The sequence below is a fragment of the Aristolochia californica genome, unplaced genomic scaffold (genome assembly GCF_029961685.1).
Source record: "Aristolochia californica isolate CCGP_79_NKW_82.1479 unplaced genomic scaffold, dmAriCali1.0.hap1 SCAF_8, whole genome shotgun sequence".
NCBI classification, from domain to species: domain Eukaryota; kingdom Viridiplantae; phylum Streptophyta; class Magnoliopsida; order Piperales; family Aristolochiaceae; genus Aristolochia; species Aristolochia californica.
In genome coordinates this window covers 40,200,463-40,221,807 of record NW_027182279.1, presented here as the reverse complement: position 1 = coordinate 40,221,807, position 21,345 = coordinate 40,200,463, and the positions used below count along the sequence as shown (strand labels likewise).

The 21,345-nt window shown below is 38.2% G+C and overlaps 4 protein-coding genes across 9 annotated transcripts; 1 reads left to right on the top strand and 3 right to left on the bottom strand.

Moving 5' to 3' along the window:
• Positions 1–226: 226 nt before the first annotated feature.
• LOC137939322 (rRNA-processing protein utp23-like) lies at positions 227–5,004 on the bottom strand. Of its 2 annotated transcripts, none has more exons than XM_068784604.1 (5): positions 4,938–5,004; positions 3,345–3,834; positions 2,218–2,512; positions 1,640–1,702; positions 227–720 (listed from the first exon to the last, which is right to left on the bottom strand). In XM_068784604.1, exons 2-5 carry the CDS (start codon positions 3,647–3,649, stop codon positions 637–639), a joined length of 747 nt encoding a protein of 248 aa, XP_068640705.1. In that variant the 5' UTR covers positions 3,650–3,834; positions 4,938–5,004; the 3' UTR covers positions 227–636. The 2 variants fall into 2 exon arrangements, with proteins under 2 accessions (XP_068640705.1, XP_068640706.1); XM_068784605.1 differs by having other exon boundaries at positions 2,218–2,508; positions 4,938–4,995.
• A 746-nt stretch (positions 5,005–5,750) lies between these two features.
• Positions 5,751–9,111, bottom strand: LOC137939064 (uncharacterized). Of its 3 annotated transcripts, XM_068784240.1 has the most exons (7): positions 8,971–9,111; positions 8,834–8,860; positions 8,012–8,146; positions 7,675–7,847; positions 7,100–7,198; positions 6,570–6,721; positions 5,751–6,453 (listed from the first exon to the last, which is right to left on the bottom strand). In XM_068784240.1, the coding sequence occupies exons 4-7, from the start codon at positions 7,843–7,845 to the stop codon at positions 6,072–6,074; spliced, it is 804 nt and encodes a 267-aa protein (XP_068640341.1). In that variant the 5' UTR covers positions 7,846–7,847; positions 8,012–8,146; positions 8,834–8,860; positions 8,971–9,111; the 3' UTR covers positions 5,751–6,071. The 3 variants fall into 3 exon arrangements, with proteins under 3 accessions (XP_068640341.1, XP_068640340.1, XP_068640339.1); XM_068784239.1 differs by lacking the exon at positions 8,012–8,146; XM_068784238.1 differs by lacking the exons at positions 8,012–8,146; positions 8,834–8,860.
• A 342-nt stretch (positions 9,112–9,453) lies between these two features.
• On the top strand, positions 9,454–20,737 carry LOC137938546 (uncharacterized). The gene is made up of 14 exons (XM_068783496.1): positions 9,454–9,619; positions 9,729–9,831; positions 9,983–10,174; positions 10,265–10,499; positions 10,614–11,203; positions 11,308–11,996; positions 12,092–12,230; positions 17,932–18,122; positions 18,232–18,319; positions 18,489–18,677; positions 18,768–19,002; positions 19,117–19,706; positions 19,811–20,499; positions 20,595–20,737. The coding sequence occupies exons 1-14, from the start codon at positions 9,454–9,456 to the stop codon at positions 20,735–20,737; spliced, it is 4,239 nt and encodes a 1,412-aa protein (XP_068639597.1).
• LOC137938692 (uncharacterized) lies at positions 14,288–17,595 on the bottom strand. Of its 3 annotated transcripts, XM_068783690.1 has the most exons (6): positions 17,474–17,595; positions 17,337–17,363; positions 16,178–16,350; positions 15,603–15,701; positions 15,074–15,225; positions 14,288–14,958 (listed from the first exon to the last, which is right to left on the bottom strand). In XM_068783690.1, exons 3-6 carry the CDS (start codon positions 16,346–16,348, stop codon positions 14,730–14,732), a joined length of 651 nt encoding a protein of 216 aa, XP_068639791.1. In that variant the 5' UTR covers positions 16,349–16,350; positions 17,337–17,363; positions 17,474–17,595; the 3' UTR covers positions 14,288–14,729. The 3 variants fall into 3 exon arrangements, with proteins under 3 accessions (XP_068639791.1, XP_068639792.1, XP_068639790.1); XM_068783691.1 differs by lacking the exons at positions 17,337–17,363; positions 17,474–17,595 and adding an exon at positions 16,515–16,838; XM_068783689.1 differs by lacking the exon at positions 17,337–17,363 and having other exon boundaries at positions 14,293–14,958.
• Positions 20,738–21,345: the final 608 nt, after the last annotated feature.

Here is a 21,345-nt window from a genome sequence, read left to right as displayed (position 1 = left end):
TTTCTTGCATTTGTGCCACCATATGAAACAAAAGAAAAATTAGTTTTGTTAGTATATTTTTATAAATAATAAAAAATAAGATTAAAAGAGGAAGTTTCCTTCCTTGAATGGTGCCAAACTTTTTTTTTTTTTAGAGGGATGAGGCGTGGTTCGAAGTAGCCACCTGACACACCTAATGTAAACAGAATACCACAAGACCAAACCACCTTAGGTGAATGGTGCCAAACTTAATAGTAAAAAAAAAAAAAAGGAAGAGGTTGATGTGTGAATGTTTTACAAGAACATGCATATACAACTGCAATATCCAAGAATTTGTGATCAACAGTTTTAAAATGGTAATCACAAACAATTGAATCCATGTCATTTTCACCATCACCAATGGCCATATCAGGAACTCTCCAATGGCTGAAGATCCGATGGAAGAGGGGAATTCAAAGCATTGAAGGCCTACACATCCAAAATCAGCTAAGATTTTCAATCCTGATCAAGTTGGCAGAAAAACTGAACACAACAAGTTGAAATTCATGATTTCATTATAAATCACGTAAAGACTAATATTTCACAGCTGATAACAACTTGAAGATGAGCAGTGATCAACGAGAATTAAAGCAGAAAATCCACTACAAGGCATTGTCCTCAGCTATAGCTTTCACCAGAGTTGCTATTCTTCCGGCTCCTTTTCCTGTTCCTCTTCTTCATGATTTTGCCAGCTTCACCACCCTATATCCACAAACACAAATGCAGGTAACTGGCAAAATGAATGAGATTGCTGACCAAGCATGATGAGAATTTCAAACTTGGTAGCATCAAGTGAAACTGCTGCGCGCTGTACTTTCATATGTATTAGACCCATCTTTTGTTTAATTCAATGTACTTATCAGTTTCCAAAAACTGAAAGCTCCTAACAGAAAAGCAAACTTTTGTTTTCCAGAGGTTTTTTCTATTATTTTCCCTTACAAGAGTCCCAATGGGACTCCAAACCTTATAATCCAGTGCTTATGCAGTGCTATGTCTAATTTAGTACAACTTGGACATGGAACTGGATCTTTCCTCGTTCCAACTGTCCAAAACCAGATAAAAAAAATTATTTGCAGAAGGTGAAATGGTACCCATTGATAAATAATGCAGAATTAGTTACTGGACATTCTGCAACTTTAGTTTTTTTTTTTTTTAGAGGGGCGTGGCACAATTCGAACTCGCAACCTGATGCACCTGATGTAAAGAGAATACCACTAGACCAAACGGCCTTAGGTCTGCTACTTTAGTTTTAATAAGGTTAAAATCAAAAGATGTGAAATTATATGATTTCAAATACTCTAACAGACTTTGGTCCTGAAAAATTCCGATAGAGAATTATAAACAATACTAGTGACATGTTTCAAGTTGGTTCAGATATTTCTGAAATCTGCTACTAGATATAGGGCAAAAACAAGAGGGATCGGATAAGGACCAATGTCTGATTTGGCCAGTCAAACTAGATCCTTCTCTCTTAATTGGATCTGAATCTGGCAAATGCACTTAAAAGGGAAAAAGCAAGAGATTATAATGCAATGCAGAGAAAAGTTCAATTTCTATGTGCTTTCATTTTGAGGAATGAAAGAGGTAGATGGTATAATAAATGGAATCACTTATAACATACCTGATTTAGAGGAACTGGAGGACCTGCTCTGCTCTTCTTTTTGACTGAAAGTGGATTTGGTCCCTACAGCACAAAGTCAAAATCAACTATCAAGGGAAAAATTCACTACCTCAACCTCAAGCTATTCATAAGCAATTTCACAGTGGACGAGGGATCCAAGATTTATAAAAGCTTAAGAATTGCCAATGGCAGCATTCAACCATATCTACGAATAATGTCCTTTAAACTAAATTTGTCAGCTGAAGTAGTTTTCAAAGACCTTAAAGTTGAAACACCTAAAGTAAAATTGAAAACAAGCCTTTCCAGTGAGAAAACACAAAAGCACAGCAGTCTGTAGAGTATGGTGAAACCTATAGAAAACAAACTCCAGAATAAACTGTAATTTAATGTTCTACAGTACTACGAAACTTTCCAGGTAGCATAATTCTTCAGGAAGCAAGTCATCATGCTAACTTTTCTTTAATTCCTCAACATGCAAAGAAGGAAAAACAAAACGTCTAAAATGTCAAGAATAGAAAAGAGTAAACAAAGAACATAGCCAAACAGAAAGAATCGAAAACTCATGCCCAATTACAAACCTTTGCTTTATTTCTTTTGAATCTAACTTTATCTGCCACACCCAAAGGCTTTTTCTTAGTTTTGTCTTTGGTAACAGGTTGTTTCATCACTTCACTTGCATCAGACGGATCTTCTGCAGGCTGAATTACTGATAAATTCCTTCTGCTCTTCTTATTTAACATTTCACACTCCAACTCAGTCACATGCAGCCGTTCCTCTTCAGTTGACTTCACATATTGGCGATTAGATGTGGAAGGAGGCTCAAGGAACAAGGAGTTTCTTAGACCATATATCAGTGGTACACCTGGAATCTGCCTTTACAAAAAAAAAGATATAAGTTTCTTATAAATTAAACAATAGTGCATCCATGGCTTCAAATAAAGAAATGAAAATGTCAAAAAGGCCCCAAATTTGGGTATAGTTCCAGCTTAAAATTCTACAAGTTTTCAATCAGCCTGATTTCCTGTTCACGGGTAATAAGAAACTGACAGCAGATTGATCATCACCATCAGCCTTTTAAAAAAAAACGATGAGAATGTCACTGGGAGAAGAGGAAGAAACAGAGCACAGAAGTTACAACCAGCAAAGATAAACCAGAAAGGATTGCTGGGTACAAAAAAATGATAAACTATAAAACCATCATGTAATATGATCACCATTCATAAACCTCAAATCTGTATGATAAAATTATAGAAATTATAGTCGTCTAGGTATATCAATAAGAGTAACAATTAATGAAGAATAATAGAATACTTTTTTTGGAGGGGGAGCAGGTTTCTTTTAGTGACAGAAACCACAGAATCCCAATGACTGATGCCGTATACTTATAAATGTAATTCAAGACCAAATAGTACTGAAGTTTTCATTTTAATACTGTTTTGAGCCTTAATGTTGAAAATTATTAGAGAGCTCCAAAGATAGTGCAGAGCCTTAAAATCAACTGAGAATCAATACAGAACATTTATCACTCAGAAAAAAGTAGTTCCTTTCAGAGACTTATTGTAATTCAAAACTTGAAAAAAAATGCAAAAAACTATCATAAACCTTCAGAAGCACATCACCAAGAACAAGATTCTGTGATGCATATCTTAGACAACAGCAATAAAAATACTTCAACAATTACATATCTCAATGACAACTCCATTACCTCTTGAAGTTTTGTGCGAAGCTCAACATCTTGAGTGGCAAGAAAGAAATGCTCTGAGTTGTTTTCACCAATAATGTCTTGAATACAGCCAAAACCACTCTTTCGATGACCAACATGCTCACAACGAGCCATTGGTAGCTCACATGCTGCTCAAAGGGAGTCAGAATATGTGTCACCGAGGCTTTTAAGCTCAGCAATGATGCAGTGGGAGGTAAAGAGCTTGGTAGGTCCACCAAGGATATTGGAGAGGGACTGGTCAGCTGGTATAAGCTGGTGGAGAAGGAGGTGGTGGATGAATGTTCCATCACAAAGGACCTTGAAAGGTTCCCTGAAACCAAAGCATGAAGTGTAGAACCTCACAGACTTTCGGTGGCGCTTCTGCTTCTTAACCCTCATTTTCCCTTTCTCTTTTTAGTTTATTCAGAAGTTCAATCCTCCGCGAAATTAGACTTTACCCAATCAAAACTTACAGGTATTCAGCATTTCCAGACTGCAAATTCAGCACAAAATTTTGATAAAACATAAACAAAATAAGGATCTATAGAAGTTAAAAATATATTAAATGCAAACCTAAAGAATATTCTTAAGTCATAATAGAAGTAAACAATAAATTTTGATAAAACATAAACAAAATAAGGATCTAAAGAAGTTAACAATATATTAAATGAAAACCTAAAGCATTTGCTTAAGTCACAAGCGAAGTTAACAATCATGCAATTCTCTAAGAAGATTAAAAAATCAAGGCTGCTCAGCCTTTTTCTGATCTTTTTTGCCCCAACCAAGTATAATAAACAAGTCCAGTTCAATAAAAACTCACAAGTATGAACTTCAACATCATAGAGTTTGAAATGGACGAGTAGAGTTTTGTAAGAAGTATGATTACAACATAAAAAAGTGCTCTAAAAAAAAGAACTGAATAAACTACATGATATAATTTGTAAGATGCTTTTTAAACCTACTTCCAATAACTCAAGAAAAAACACCAAAAATCTCCGTCTAGCATGAGAACGATGAAAGTCAACCAACTAAATTACCATCTCCACTCAAATCAAACCAGTAAAGTAGATATTGAATATTGAATTCCTATGAGAATACTTGATAAATCAACCAAAAAGATAACAAAGGAACTCAAGTGTTGTGGTTTCGAGATGGACCTGCCACACGGATCACATAATAGCACAAAACAATTGCCCTTGTTTTATGTTAAAAGAACACAACATCAAAAAAGCACTTGAGAAAAAATTGATTTTATGTCAGCAAACCACCTGGTCAATCTTCAAAGGACCATCATACTAAAAAAGAACTAGAAATCACAAAGCTATAGTGGTAGTCAAAAAAAGAAAACAAGCATACAACAATACGAGCTTCTCTGCACATTTGCACATCACCGACAACTTTTACGAACCAATCATGATTAGCAAAGAAGAAAATAGATAAGTAAATCAAAATACAACTTCAACACTGCAGAAAAGAAAATATCGGTTAAAAGAAAAAAAGGCATTATCACGCTAATTAACAGAGCTTACAAATTTAAAAAGCCTAATATTAGAAAAACCGGCTAAACATCACTAATTTTCCCAAACACAATTATACCATAAACACATCGCGAAACAGACCCAAACTCCATCCCCCATGGACCAAAATAGGGGGGAAACAGGTTTCTCTCCTCCCTCCCCCCCTTCCCTCGTGGGCACGTACTAACGATTTTGGATAAGCAGAGTGAATTCAAATTTATTTTCACTCTCCCTCTGGTTGCACTAACAAAACTTATGAAGTATCTCAACGTCCCGTCGTTGGGTTAAGAAGTTCATGCCATGGAAAAAGGGGTGGGCACAGGTCGGGTTTATCAAAACCAGAACCCGACTTGATTCCTAAACCCGACTTAAACCCGACCTGTCCCCGCCCTAACTTGAAACCCGATGGATTTTTTCCCTATCCCGTCTCCAACCCGATGCCCACCCCCTAACCATGGTGTTCCAACCCGGTGACTTGACACATGGCTCGATCGGCATTGGCCAGATGTGTCAGACCCACCCCTTTTATTATAGGCAAGTTTTCCCTGACTCAACCTGAGTTCTAAGCCGAGTCAACCCAAATCCCAAAAATATCCAGATGTATCGAATGATATATGAGACGTATATCATTAATATGTTTACAAGTTGGATGAATCCACCAAAACCTGTTTCTTCTATTATGCTGAGACACAACCACTTTAAAGCAAGTATGACAAATAGATCATTGTAAATTCCTGTTAAATGCAGGGTCTTCCGAATCAAACAAAATCCAAATTGGATCGGGAATCACCAGTTCGATGATCAAACTTGAGGTAAAACGATCCACAATGGAGCTCAGGCACTTCCACTAGCTGAAAAATGTATTATTTCCTCTGTTGCTAAAAAGCAGATATTGAATAACGAAGACTACAATTAATTGACAATAATGCATTTTTCAAGTACTCATAACGGGTACAACGCACATGTCACAGCAGAACACTACTCCTGCTTGAAAACAGCAGCATTTAAAATGATACACGCTCTTTGAACACTCAAAAATATAATGGGTTCATTTGACCTAAATCAGAAGTTGTGATATTTCTCATAAAGTAGTTAACTTTCCAGATAAAGATGATTGCCATTCCCTGTTGTGTTCCTAATAATCTGTCTTCAGTTCAATCTATGAGAGCAACTTCCGAATTGAAGATACAGTACAAGAACAGGCCAAGAATGGTCATGAGCCAATGTTTCCCAGCAAGAAAAACAACGGGAACTGGAAGAGAGCTAAGCCGAGCAGAAAATAGTTATGCCTGCTCGAGTGCTTTTCGTAACTCCTCACCTCTGCGAATAAAACTCTTTTCATTGTCTTTACTATGAAGATTCCCATACATAGGCACATCCATGGCATGACAAAGTAATAAGCATATGTCAACACCATCTTTGCCATTATAGCCATGGAAATCCCGGTGAATGCATAACCAGCATAAGAAACCATATCCAATAATGGGGCCTCACCACTCCCTAACATGTACAACGTAACTTTAAGAAGTAATGCCTGAAGGAACCATCCAAGGAGTCCTGTTGTAAATTGCATACTCAAAGCTTCAGGAGTAAACCTGTGTAGGATGATGACAAGAGAAGACATGTAAAATAAAGACTTGAACGTTTTTTTGAACTTGGAAAGAGACTTGAATATAACAAATGAAGAAAGTAAAAGTATTTTTGCACTTACTTTCCAAGAAGGCCCAACAAAAAGCCAGCAAGAACTACATAGGTCCCAAAAGCCATAAAGGGAATGTACAAGTCAGGAGCATTTATATCATAGATAGGAGGTTTGTAGGAGAGTCTGCCTCCCACTGGCTCTGTTATCCTTGTCCAGTGACCCTAAATGAAGCAAATAAATTAATAGCAGTTTTAATAAATAGCCTATCAGGATGTCGGTTACTTTCTTGAAAGTGAACAAGAGATAGGATGCAGAAGCAGCCATGAAAATTGTCGATCACGCTGTCTGTACTAATCCTAAAGTCTGTTGCACCAACAATTCAAGGTTGAAGAATGTCCCATGACATTTCGACAAACAATCCAGAAAAAAAATGACCTCCAAAGCCTCGTTGAGAAGACCAAATTTCATTTCCATCAGAAATATCAATCTTGCCAAGGCACACAAGACCAATAACCTTTTTGGTTGACTACTGAACATACTTCCTCAGGTCATTAATTAACAATCAATAGTACAAAGATAAGTTTGAACACATTGCTTACTCTATGTAGGAACGGGAACAAGATCACCTTCAACTTGTTCCTCACATACTGGTCATTCACTTGAAAGTAGTACTGGGGATCAGAGAAGTACCTGCTTATCTGGCCAGAAAGCACTTGTAAGAAAATTTACAACTCCTATAATAACTATAACATAAAAAACAATGTATTCGTGTTTATGGGTAATTGAAGCACTTCTCCACCTCTTTACAAACAAAACTAACATTTTGTCATGCCGTCTTTTACCAGTCCAACGATTTAGCTGAAGGATAGTTTAAAAAACATACTGACAACTTATGATAAGATAGATCAAAACACAATTTGACAAGCTCTAGTTTGTCCATGATAATCAGCTGATTGATCCCAATGTCCCCATTTCAGTTAGTTATAATGGTTTTAAGTCAGGACCATCAACCAACTTGTTTTTGCAAATTGATCACTAGAAGAAGTCAAAACTGAAAGACATGGAGACTGATCAACTTTTGAAAGTAAATTCCTCTTGAGTTTTGTGAGTGCCTGTGGATCTATCCATGGGTACCCTTATATAGCCATGGTACATATACTTCGAATGTCCATACATTGCTTTGCACATACTGAGAGCTTGAACCCAAAATTCGTTCACCATAAGCTCCTAATCCACCTCGGATGAGTCCTGATCCAGCATCATAGAAGGTATTCCCAAAGGGGTTAGGCTGAGGATTCAATGGGGGGCCCTGCATGCCAGCTTGGCTTCCCATATTCTCATACATTTCTGTAGACAGTTCCAAATGGAGAAGAGGTCAGTTTAACCATGATATGGACAACATAGATTGAAAAAAAACCTGTAAATTCAACAGGAAAAAAGTCTCATTTCGTTCAAGACAAGGGAAAAGAAAGAAGGGAACAAAGCTATGCCAAGAAAAAAAAAGAACTCACACTGAGAAACTAAAACGGATTCTTTTCTTTTAAGATGTGATAAAATTTCATGAATCACGACAGCAGCATCTCAACTGTACTGGATCCGTTGTACCACTCCACCTCCATTCAGCATTAGGAGACTCATTTTTAAAACTTCAAAAAAATCTCTATCTCAATTAACTGTATTACCACCTGAAGTCACATTCTTCTGAAAACTATCTATACAAGCCCTTAAAAACTAAGAGAGAATTCGTCTTCTATGATCCAGATGAACATTGTCCTCTGAATTTATTGAACCCGCATATCACACAATACAAGCACATATTTTAGCTCTCTCGATACCTTAAAATGGTAAGAGATGGTATGTTAGGATCTTGATGTTATCTCAGTGATAAAGAATTACTTAAACGAAATGCAGAACAAATTGAAGCACTCCATCTGCCGCAAACTCATCCAATAAAGACGAAATAACATACGAAAGCATGGATAATCGAAATAGAGTTTAGCATCCTAGAAGAAAAGCACACACCGTACATACACTACATTGCGAATTCTTTTGACGAAAATTTTGAAAATCTGCATGCGTAGTCTTTTTAGGCTACACAGTTCACTTGTATATAAATACAATCCAGCGCGTTGTGTAAGTGGAATAACAGTGCAACCAATTGGAGTCATTCAGCAAGGAACAAAAGTGAAAAACCCCTATAAAATTGAAAAACTTGTCACCGCACCACATCCTTGCGCTTAAATCAAATGACAAAACGACGCACACAAACAAGATCAGCGAAGAACTTCGAAAAAGAAAAAGAAAGGATCCGAAAAAATATTGAGATATATTACATAATTCCGCAATCCAAGCTTCAAACTCTGCAAAAGAAAGAGATCGGTTTACCTCCGGATCGGTAATCCTAACGAACAAATAGATCATGAAAGCATCTATCATGAAAAAATATCGAAAAAAATTGAGGAGAAATTACCTCGAACAGATGTCCTCGTCCGACGTCTGCGGCGAGGATTTTTGTCCGTCGCCTGCAGACAGAGAGAAGGAAGGAAGTGGTCCGATCCAGGAGGATGCGGGGAGACGCAGAGAGACGGTGAAAGTTGTGAACGCGTGAGATCTATGCAGAAGAGTGAGAAATTTGTAATTAAAAGAATAAAATTGGACCGTCCGATCAATATTGATGACGGCACTAAGAAAGCCCCGTAGAAATTGGAAACTACTGTTCCTCTCAAATTATTCTTACCAAACGAATTTGGAAAGCGCAGTTCCAAATAATTCTTACCAAACGAATTTGGAAAACACACAGTTCCAATGCAATTATTCTTACCAAAGCCAGCGTGGATGAATTTGGAAACTGCAGTTCCAATGAGTTTACTTAGCTTTTGGGTATAAATAAGGGACCTAACTCAACTTATCTCTCATCTCAAAACTTAGCATTGGTGTGTGCACGAGGGTACTCATGGAGGTTGTGACGACAAGACTTGCTCGAGCGGTCATTGGGCTCTTGATTGGAGTGGTGTTTGCTGGATGGATGCTTCTGTGGGTAATATACCCAACAAGCTATTACATGAAGTGGCAGGTTATGATCACTGCTCGAGTCGATTCCACATATTTTGGGACAGAAGGTATTGTTCTTCTGCAGATACAATGCTCGTTTGCTACTTTTTTCGTTTCAGTTTCTTTAAAATCTTTCTTTTCTTTTCTTTCTCGAACAATTTTTACTTGTTATTGCAGGGGCGGACCTATTGACGTTCGTGTTACCTGTTCTGTTCATGTCTGTTTTGGGGTGCATCTATCTCCATCTTGGCAAGAATATTAAATCGTGCCAAAAGAAGAGGTATTTAATTCATCTTTGCCTTCCCTTTCTTTGTTTTTTTCCCTCTATGGATCAATAGTTGTATTGAATGGAAAAGAAATCCATAGCGGAATACTATTTGATTGAATCTAAATGTATTCTCATTATTTAATTGCAGTACTGGGGCTAAGAGTAGAGCCAACAGTCTTCTTTCTCTATGGAGACGACCAGTGCTAGTGAAGGGTCCTCTTGGAATCGTTTCAGGAATAGAGCTGACCTTCTTCGCCATGTTTCTTGCACTGCTTGTCTGGGCTTTGACAATGTATTTACACAGCAGCTATGCCAAGATGAATGCTACATCTGCTCACCATCAGGGCGAGAAACTGTAAGAGATCTAGATCAGTATCATATTGTGTTATTTATTCTAACCCGTAAGAGAAGTTGTAAGATGACTGATTTTGGAATGTATGATCAGGTGGGAAGCGAAGCTAGAAAGTGCAGGTCTCCGATTAGGCCTCGTTGGAACTATCTGTTTCTCCTTTCTCTTCTTCCCCGTCACTCGAGGATCGTCTCTGTTGCCATTGGTGGGACTCACCTCGGAGGCCAGCGTCAAGTATCACATATGGCTTGGACATATCGTCATGGCCCTCTTCACTGCTCATGGATTATGTTACATTGTCTATTGGGCTGCAAAAAAACAGATTTCTCAGGTACATATATCTGACATCTCGATTTCTTTTTTTGAATATCTGCACAAATTCTATCGATCGAGTCGACTCCATGATGATTCCTGACTTTTTTTTGTCGTTGTTTCAATGGAGCAGATGTTGAAGTGGGATATGATCGGAGTGTCGAATGTTGCAGGCGAATTAGCTTTGATTTGTGGGTTGCTCATGTGGGTTACCAGTTCTGGAAGGGTGAGACGAAAGATGTTCGAGGTCTTCTACTACACGCACCATCTCTACTTTCTCTTCTTCTTCTTCTTCATAGTCCATGTCGGCACCTCCTTCTATGGCCTTGCCATTTTTGGACTTATTCTTCCTGGCATATACCTCTTCTTGGTCGACCGCTGCTTGCGCTTCCTGCAATCTCGACAACGAGTTCGATTGCTCGCCGCCCGTCTCCTCCCTTGCGAAACACTCGAGCTCAGCTTCTCCAAGAGTCCAGGGTTGAGCTATTCGCCTACGAGCATAATGTTTGTAAATGTGCCGAGTATTTCCCGCTTACAGTGGCACCCTTTCACAGTCACCTCCAATAGCAGCTTGGAACAAGATAAGCTCAGTGTCGTCATCAAGAGTGAAGGAATCTGGTCACAGAAACTATATCAGATACTCTCTTCTCCATCTCCGGTGGATCACTTGGATGTTTCAGTTGAAGGACCTTACGGATCACCTTCTTCTACCAACTTCTTCAGGTAACTGTATGAAATTTTGTGCTCCATAATCCAATTTTGTCCGTTAGTATGGCTTCATCCATTAATTATCTTATTAACCTTGTGAATTTTTCTTCAAACTATAGGCACGACAAGCTTGTGATGGTAAGCGGAGGCAGCGGGATCACTCCATTCATATCCATCATTCGAGAATTAATCTTCCAGAGCTCAACACTCGAGCAACAAGCAGTACTACCACAAGTGCAGTTGGTTTGTATCTTCAGGAACTCAAAACAACTCTCCATGACCGACCTCCTCCTACCTCTCGCCGGAACTGGGTGTGATATGTCCCGCCTGCGGCTGCTAATCGACGCCTATGTAACTAGAGAAGGACCCAACAGTGAAAACAACAAGCAAAAACATCTCCAGCGAACCTTGTGGTTCAAGACTAACCCGTGTCATGCCCCGGTCTCAGCTGTTTTGGGTCCCAACGGCTGGCTTTGGCTTTCCGCAATCATCTCCAGCTCCTTCGTTATGTTCCTGATATTGCTGGGGATCACCACACGTTATTATTTCTACCCAATTGACCACGACACTAACATGATCTTCCCTCACATCTCAAGATCGTTGCTCAACATGTTGTTCATCTGTTTATTCATAGCTGTTGCATCTATTGCTGCGGTTCTATGGAATAAGAAGCGAAGTGCCATGGAAGCGATGGTCATCGAAGATGGGTCGTGGTTCAATAATGGTGACAGAGAATTGGAGAGTCAGCCTCATCAGTCACTCAGTCAATCCATCAGAGTTCACTACGGCAAGAGACCGGACATTGAAAGTAAGCATATACATAACCAAACTTTAATTTGTTGTTTCTTTTCTAATCCTCTCATGGTAATGACGACTGAAGCTCGGATTTAATTTCCATGGCAGAAATACTATTGGCGTCATGTGATGAATCAAGCGTTGGAGTATTAGCCAGCGGACCAAAGGGGATGCGGCAACGTGTGGCAGCGATCTGTTCTGCTGGTTTGGCTGATAACCTGCATTTTGAATCCATCAGCTTTAGCTGGTAACGAGGGATCAGAAGGGTCCCATTGATGAGATGAAAATACTAAGCAAACCTTGAAGTAAAGCTAGATTACTCTTGAAGAGCTTATTAACAAAATGTGGAATAATCTGGTTCTATCTTGTAGGATGCCTTAGACGGTGACCTTTATTTAACATTTCCATGCTTTGATTTTTTTATTCCTTTCCACTTCCCAACTTAGAATGAGTTTAGGAGAGATGTTGTAACTAATTTTATTTTTATTTTGGTGAATAGAGGCAAGGTTTACAAACTTTTCATTATTAATCTTGTTCATGTTCCTCTCTCTCTCTCTCTCTCTCTCTAAGCAACCTTTTATACATTAAGAACTCATTAACCAGTATATATGTTAATTCCGTCAATGAAAATTATATATTTGAAATTATGAATTAAGTCGAAACTAATGAGTGGTTGTTGGTGTTTTTCATTAAAAATTATTTTATAATTTATATTAATTAATTAACATTATTATCGATGTTATAAAACCCAATAATAAATTGGGCCAATCTAATCCTAATCAACTGTGTTTGATTACTGGTTAAACTAGTGTCGATGTTACTTCAAAACAATAAAAATATATAATTAAATTGATAGATTTTTTTCCTTAATCTTTCTTGGTTCAACCATAGAAGCTCAAAACCTAACCCAATATGGTGATTGTGTCCAATCTGACCCTAACCAATTGGGTTTAATTATCGTTTTACCAATATTGACATCACTTCAAAATGGAGTAAAAATATATATGTATATTGAGACGATAAATACTATCATTTTATTGAATTGCAATGAAATATAATTTTTGTTTTAATTTGTAGACCATTGCTATGGAATGTTTTTCATGCAACAAGGAAAAAATTCCCAACATGAGGAGGAGGAATACAATGAAACCGTCATTTGGATTTTTTTAATTTGTATTTATGTGTTGTAGGACAAGTCACCATATTTTCAAATTTGTTATAGTTGTCTTAGTTACTAGGTTGGATAGTGAAGGGAAGAGTCGTAGGACCATTAGTTTGACCAGACATAATTATAACAATAATGTCGAGATGATAATTTAATATAGAAACAAAAGATTAACATAAAACGTAAAAAATAGGAGCATAATAAGAATTATATCCTCATCCTTAGAACTTTTCTAAGATAGCCCTTTCTCACTTATTTGCTTCATAATAAAACAACTTCCAATATGAGGAATAAGCATTGGGTAGTATACTTTCTCTGCTCAAAAAATCATTTCCTCCTAAGGAGTCTTTGCTTTACAACTATCACGAGACTAAAAACATTCTACGTGAATAGAATTTCGTTATGAATAGATACATACTTGAGTTGGAAATGGTACCTTCTCGTAGCGAAATTGGAAATTTCTCCTAGAAAAATCCCCAAGGAAAAAAATTGGGAATTTCATTAGTAGAAATTCAATTTTCCCGTTCCCCCCCTCCCCAATTTTGTTCTCTTTTCCCACAAGGAAAAAGGAGAAGAAGGAAAAAGAAAAGGAAAAAAAAGGAGGAATTAATAAAGAAAAAAAATGAAGAGAAGGAAAAAATGGTAAACATGAAACATAAAAAAAGAAAAAATAAAAAGAAAAAAGGAAAGAAGGAGAAGAATGAATAAAATGGAAAAAGAAAAGAGAAGAAAAAAAGCTCTCACACAGAGAAGTGAAAAATTCACTGGGAAAGGGTACCCTCCAAAAAAAATTGGAAAATTCATTAGAAAAGAGTACCCCCTCCTAGCAAATTTCCCAATTTCCTCAGGAGAAATTTAAATTTCTCATTTTTTCCTATTTTGTTCTTTTCTTCCACAAGGAAAAAGGACAACAAAGAAAAGAGGAAAAAGATAAAATCAAAAAAGGAGGAAGAAAAGGTGAAAAAATAGAAGAAAATAAGGGAAGGAAAGAAAAAAATGAGAAAAAGAAAAAAAAAAAAAAAGGAAAGAAGGAGAAGAATGAGAAGAAGGGAAAAAAGAGAAGAATTAAACAAATGAAAAGCAAAAAGAGAAAAAAAGAAAAAGAAAAAAACCATCCCAACAAAATTGGGAAACTCACATAGAAGAATTTAATATACTATTAAAAGTAATAAATAGGGTATTTTATTAATAAAATAAGACAAACTTTAGTGTAATATAAAATAATAAAATAATTTTGAAAATAAATTATTCATGGTTCAGTTTTGATAGCGTGGGCGGTGAGAGGAGAAGGAAGAAACACGAAAGCAAGGGAGGATGAGGATGAGGCCGAGTTGTGGCGAGAGGTCGAGCAAGAGGGAAGGGAGCAAAGACAAGGTCAAGCAATAGTGAGTGAGAGGACAAGGACAAGGGTGAGCAACGACGAGAGGGAGGGGGGCAACGGTGAGGTCGAGTAGTGATGAGAGAGAAGGATACGGAGAGCATCGAGTGAGCGAATGAAAGTGAATTCAAAGGGTAAACCCTTAGATTTCCCTTTTTACTCATTTTACACTGGAGCAAGTGAAAGTGAATTACATACTTCATTCACTTAACAATTTTGGATAAGTAGAGTGAATTCAAATTCACTTTCACCATCCTTGCCATTATAGCCATGGAAATCCCGATGAATGCATAACCATCATAAGAAACCATATCCAATAATGGGGCCTCACCACTCCCTAACATGTACAACGTAACTTTAAGAAGTAATGCCTGGAGGAACCATCCAAGGAGTCCTGTTGTAAATTGCATACTCAAAGCTTCAGGAGTAAACCTGTGGAGGATGACAAGAGAAGACAGATGTAAAATAGAGACTTGAACGTTTTTTTGAACTTGGAAAGAGACTTGAATATAACAAATGAAGAAAGTAAAAGTATTTTTGCACTTACTTTCCAAGAAGGCCCAAAAAAAGGCCAGCAAGAACTACATAAGTCCCAAAACCCATAAAGGGAATGTACAAGTCAGGAGCATTTATATCATAGATAGGAGGTTTGTAGGAGAGTCTACCTCCCACTGGCTCTGTTATCCTTGTCCAGTGACCCTAAATGAAGCAAATAAATTGATAGCAGTTTTAATAAATAGCCTATCAGGATGTCGGTTACTTTCTTGAAAGTGAACAAAAGATAGGATGCAGAAGCAGCCATGAAAATTGTCGATCACGCTGTCTGTACTAATCCTAAAGTCTGTTGCACCAACAATTCAAGGTTGAAGAATGTCCCATGACATTTCGACAAACAATCCAGAAAAAAACTGACCTCCAAAGCCTCGTTGAGAAGACCAAATTTCATTTCCATCAGAATATCAATCTTGCCAAGGCACACAAGACCAATAACCTTTTTGGTTGACTACTGAACATACTTCCTCAGGTCATTAATTAACAATCAATAGTACAAAGATAAGTTTGAACACATTGCTTACTCTATGTAGGAACGGGAACAAGATCACCTTCAACTTGTTCCTCACATGCTGGTCATTCACTTGAAAGTAGTACTGGGGATCAGAGAAGTACCTGCTTATCTGGCCAGAAAGCACTTGTAAGAAAATTTACAACTCCTATAATAACTATAACATAAAAAACAATGTATTCGTGTTTATGGGTAATTGAAGCACTTCTCCACCTCTTCACAAACAAAACTAACATTTCGTCATGCCGTCTTTTACCAGTCCAACGATTTAGCTGAAGGATAGTTTAAAAAACATACTGACAACTTATGATAAGATAGATCAAAACACAATTTGACAAGCTCTAGTTTGTCCATGATAATCAGCTGATTGATCCCAATGTCCCCATTTCAGTTAGTTATAATGGTTTTAAGTCAGGACCATCAACCAACTTGTTTTTGCAAATTGATCACTAGAAGAAGTCAAAACTGAAAGACATGGAGACTGATCAACTTTTGAAAGTAAATTCCTCTTGTGTTTTGTGAGTGCCTGTGGATCTATCCATGGGTACCCTTATATAGCCATGGTACATATACTTCGAATGTCCATACATTGCTTTGCACATACTGAGAGCTTGAACCCAAAATTCGTTCACCATAAGCTCCTAATCCACCTCGGATGAGTCCTGATCCAGCATCATAGAAGGTATTCCCAAAGGGGTTAGGCTGAGGATTCAATGGGGGGCCCTGCATGCGAGCTTGGCTTCCCATATTCTCATACATTTCTGTAGACAGTTCCAAATGGAGAAGAGGTCAGTTTAACCATGATATGGACAACATAGATTGAAAAAAAACCTGTAAATTCAACAGGAAAAAAGTCTCATTTCGTTCGAGACAAGGGAAAAGAAAGAAGGGAACAAAGCTATGCCAAGAAAAAAAAAGAACTCACACTGAGAAACTAAAACGGATTCTTTTCTTTTAAGATGTGATAAAATTTCATGAATCACGACAGCAGCATCTCAACTGTACTGGATCCGTTGTACCACTCCACCTCCATTCAGCATTAGGAGACTCATTTTTAAAACTTCAAAAAAATCTCTATCTCAATTAACTGTATTACCACCTGAAGTCACATTCTTCTGAAAACTATCTATACAAGCCCTTAAAAACTAAGAGAGAATTCGTCTTCTATGATCCAGATGAACATTGTCCTCTGAATTTATTGAACCAGCATATCACACAATACAAGCACATATTTTAGCTCTCTCGATACCTTAAAATGGTAAGAGATGGTATGTTAGGATCTTGATGTTATCTCAGTGATAAAGAATTACTTAAACGAAATGCAGAACAAATTGAAGCACTCCATCTGCCGCAAACTCATCCAATAAAGACGAAATAACATACGAAAGCATGGATAATCGAAATAGAGTTTAGCATCCTAGAAGAAAAGCACACACCGTACATACACTACATTGCGAATTCTTTTGACGAAAATTTTGAAAATCTGCATGCGTAGTCTTTTTAGGCTACACAGTTCACTTGTATATAAATACAATCCAGCGCGTTGTGTAAGTGGAATAACAGTGCAACCAATTGGAGTCATTCAGCAAGGAACAAAAGTGAAAAACCCCTATAAAATTGAAAAACTTGTCACCGCACCACATCCTTGCGCTTAAATCAAATGACAAAACGACGCACACAAACAAGATCAGCGAAGAACTTCGAAAAAGAAAAAGAAAGGATCCGAAAAAATATTGAGATATATTACATAATTCCGCAATCCAAGCTTCAAACTCTGCAAAAGAAAGAGATCGGTTTACCTCCGGATCGGTAATCCTAACGAACAAATAGATCATGAAAGCATCTATCACGAAAAAATATCGAAAAAAATTGAGGAGAAATTACCTCGAACAGATGTCCTCGTCCGACGTCTGCGGCGAGGATTTTTGTCCGTCGCCTGCAGACAGAGAGAAGGAAGGAAGTGGTCCGATCCAGGAGGATGCGGGGAGACGCAGAGAGACGGTGAAAGTTGTGAACGCGTGAGATCTATGCAGAAGAGTGAGAAATTTGTAATTAAAAGAATAAAATTGGACCGTCCGATCAATATTGATGACGGCACTAAGAAAGCCCCGTAGAAATTGGAAACTACTGTTCCTCTCAAATTATTCTTACCAAACGAATTTGGAAAGCGCAGTTCCAAATAATTCTTACCAAACGAATTTGGAAAACACACAGTTCCAATGCAATTATTCTTACCAAAGCCAGCGTGGATGAATTTGGAAACTGCAGTTCCAATGAGTTTACTTAGCTTTTGGGTATAAATAAGGGACCTAACTCAACTTATCTCTCATCTCAAAACTTAGCATTGGTGTGTGCACGAGGGTACTCATGGAGGTTGTGACGACAAGACTTGCTCGAGCGGTCATTGGGCTCTTGATTGGAGTGGTGTTTGCTGGATGGATGCTTCTGTGGGTAATATACCCAACAAGCTATTACATGAAGTGGCAGGTTATGATCACTGCTCGAGTCGATTCCACATATTTTGGGACAGAAGGTATTGTTCTTCTGCAGATACAATGCTCGTTTGCTACTTTTTTCGTTTCAGTTTCTTTAAAATCTTTCTTTTCTTTTCTTTCTCGAACAATTTTTACTTGTTATTGCAGGGGCGGACCTATTGACGTTCGTGTTACCTGTTCTGTTCATGTCTGTTTTGGGGTGCATCTATCTCCATCTTGGCAAGAATATTAAATCGTGCCAAAAGAAGAGGTATTTAATTCATCTTTGCCTTCCCTTTCTTTGTTTTTTTCCCTCTATGGATCAATAGTTGTATTGAATGGAAAAGAAATCCATAGCGGAATACTATTTGATTGAATCTAAATGTATTCTCATTATTTAATTGCAGTACTGGGGCTAAGAGTAGAGCCAACAGTCTTCTTTCTCTATGGAGACGACCAGTGCTAGTGAAGGGTCCTCTTGGAATCGTTTCAGGAATAGAGCTGACCTTCTTCGCCATGTTTCTTGCACTGCTTGTCTGGGCTTTGACAATGTATTTACACAGCAGCTATGCCAAGATGAATGCTACATCTGCTCACCATCAGGGCGAGAAACTGTAAGAGATCTAGATCAGTATCATATTGTGTTATTTATTCTAACCCGTAAGAGAAGTTGTAAGATGACTGATTTTGGAATGTATGATCAGGTGGGAAGCGAAGCTAGAAAGTGCAGGTCTCCGATTAGGCCTCGTTGGAACTATCTGTTTCTCCTTTCTCTTCTTCCCCGTCACTCGAGGATCGTCTCTGTTGCCATTGGTGGGACTCACCTCGGAGGCCAGCGTCAAGTATCACATATGGCTTGGACATATCGTCATGGCCCTCTTCACTGCTCATGGATTATGTTACATTGTCTATTGGGCTGCAAAAAAACAGATTTCTCAGGTACATATATCTGACATCTCGATTTCTTTTTTTGAATATCTGCACAAATTCTATCGATCGAGTCGACTCCATGATGATTCCTGACTTTTTTTTGTCGTTGTTTCAATGGAGCAGATGTTGAAGTGGGATATGATCGGAGTGTCGAATGTTGCAGGCGAATTAGCTTTGATTTGTGGGTTGCTCATGTGGGTTACCAGTTCTGGAAGGGTGAGACGAAAGATGTTCGAGGTCTTCTACTACACGCACCATCTCTACTTTCTCTTCTTCTTCTTCTTCATAGTCCATGTCGGCACCTCCTTCTATGGCCTTGCCATTTTTGGACTTATTCTTCCTGGCATATACCTCTTCTTGGTCGACCGCTGCTTGCGCTTCCTGCAATCTCGACAACGAGTTCGATTGCTCGCCGCCCGTCTCCTCCCTTGCGAAACACTCGAGCTCAGCTTCTCCAAGAGTCCAGGGTTGAGCTATTCGCCTACGAGCATAATGTTTGTAAATGTGCCGAGTATTTCCCGCTTACAGTGGCACCCTTTCACAGTCACCTCCAATAGCAGCTTGGAACAAGATAAGCTCAGTGTCGTCATCAAGAGTGAAGGAATCTGGTCACAGAAACTATATCAGATACTCTCTTCTCCATCTCCGGTGGATCACTTGGATGTTTCAGTTGAAGGACCTTACGGATCACCTTCTTCTACCAACTTCTTCAGGTAACTGTATGAAATTTTGTGCTCCATAATCCAATTTTGTCCGTTAGTATGGCTTCATCCATTAATTATCTTATTAACCTTGTGAATTTTTCTTCAAACTATAGGCACGACAAGCTTGTGATGGTAAGCGGAGGCAGCGGGATCACTCCATTCATATCCATCATTCGAGAATTAATCTTCCAGAGCTCAACACTCGAGCAACAAGCAGTACTACCACAAGTGCAGTTGGTTTGTATCTTCAGGAACTCAAAACAACTCTCCATGACCGACCTCCTCCTACCTCTCGCCGGAACTGGGTGTGATATGTCCCGCCTGCGGCTGCTAATCGACGCCTATGTAACTAGAGAAGGACCCAACAGTGAAAACAACAAGCAAAAACATCTCCAGCGAACCTTGTGGTTCAAGACTAACCCGTGTCATGCCCCGGTCTCAGCTGTTTTGGGTCCCAACGGCTGGCTTTGGCTTTCCGCAATCATCTCCAGCTCCTTCGTTATGTTCCTGATATTGCTGGGGATCACCACACGTTATTATTTCTACCCAATTGACCACGACACTAACATGATCTTCCCTCACATCTCAAGATCGTTGCTCAACATGTTGTTCATCTGTTTATTCATAGCTGTTGCATCTATTGCTGCGGTTCTATGGAATAAGAAGCGAAGTGCCATGGAAGCGATGGTCATCGAAGATGGGTCGTGGTTCAATAATGGTGACAGAGAATTGGAGAGTCAGCCTCATCAGTCACTCAGTCAATCCATCAGAGTTCACTACGGCAAGAGACCGGACATTGAAAGTAAGCATATACATAACCAAACTTTAATTTGTTGTTTCTTTTCTAATCCTCTCATGGTAATGACGACTGAAGCTCGGATTTAATTTCCATGGCAGAAATACTATTGGCGTCATGTGATGAATCAAGCGTTGGAGTATTAGCCAGCGGACCAAAGGGGATGCGGCAACGTGTGGCAGCGATCTGTTCTGCTGGTTTGGCTGATAACCTGCATTTTGAATCCATCAGCTTTAGCTGGTAACGAGGGATCAGAAGGGTCCCATTGATGAGATGAAAATACTAAGCAAACCTTGAAGTAAAGCTAGATTACTCTTGAAGAGCTTATTAACAAAATGTGGAATAATCTGGTTCTATCTTGTAGGATGCCTTAGACGGTGACCTTTATTTAACATTTCCATGCTTTGATTTTTTTATTCCTTTCCACTTCCCAACTTAGAATGAGTTTAGGAGAGATGTTGTAACTAATTTTATTTTTATTTTGGTGAATAGAGGCAAGGTTTACAAACTTTTCATTATTAATCTTGTTCATGTTCCTCTCTCTCTCTCTCTCTCTCTCTAAGCAACCTTTTATACATTAAGAACTCATTAACCAGTATATATGTTAATTCCGTCAATGAAAATTATATATTTGAAATTATGAATTAAGTCGAAACTAATGAGTGGTTGTTGGTGTTTTTCATTAAAAATTATTTTATAATTTATATTAATTAATTAACATTATTATCGATGTTATAAAACCCAATAATAAATTGGGCCAATCTAATCCTAATCAACTGTGTTTGATTACTGGTTAAACTAGTGTCGATGTTACTTCAAAACAATAAAAATATATAATTAAATTGATAGATT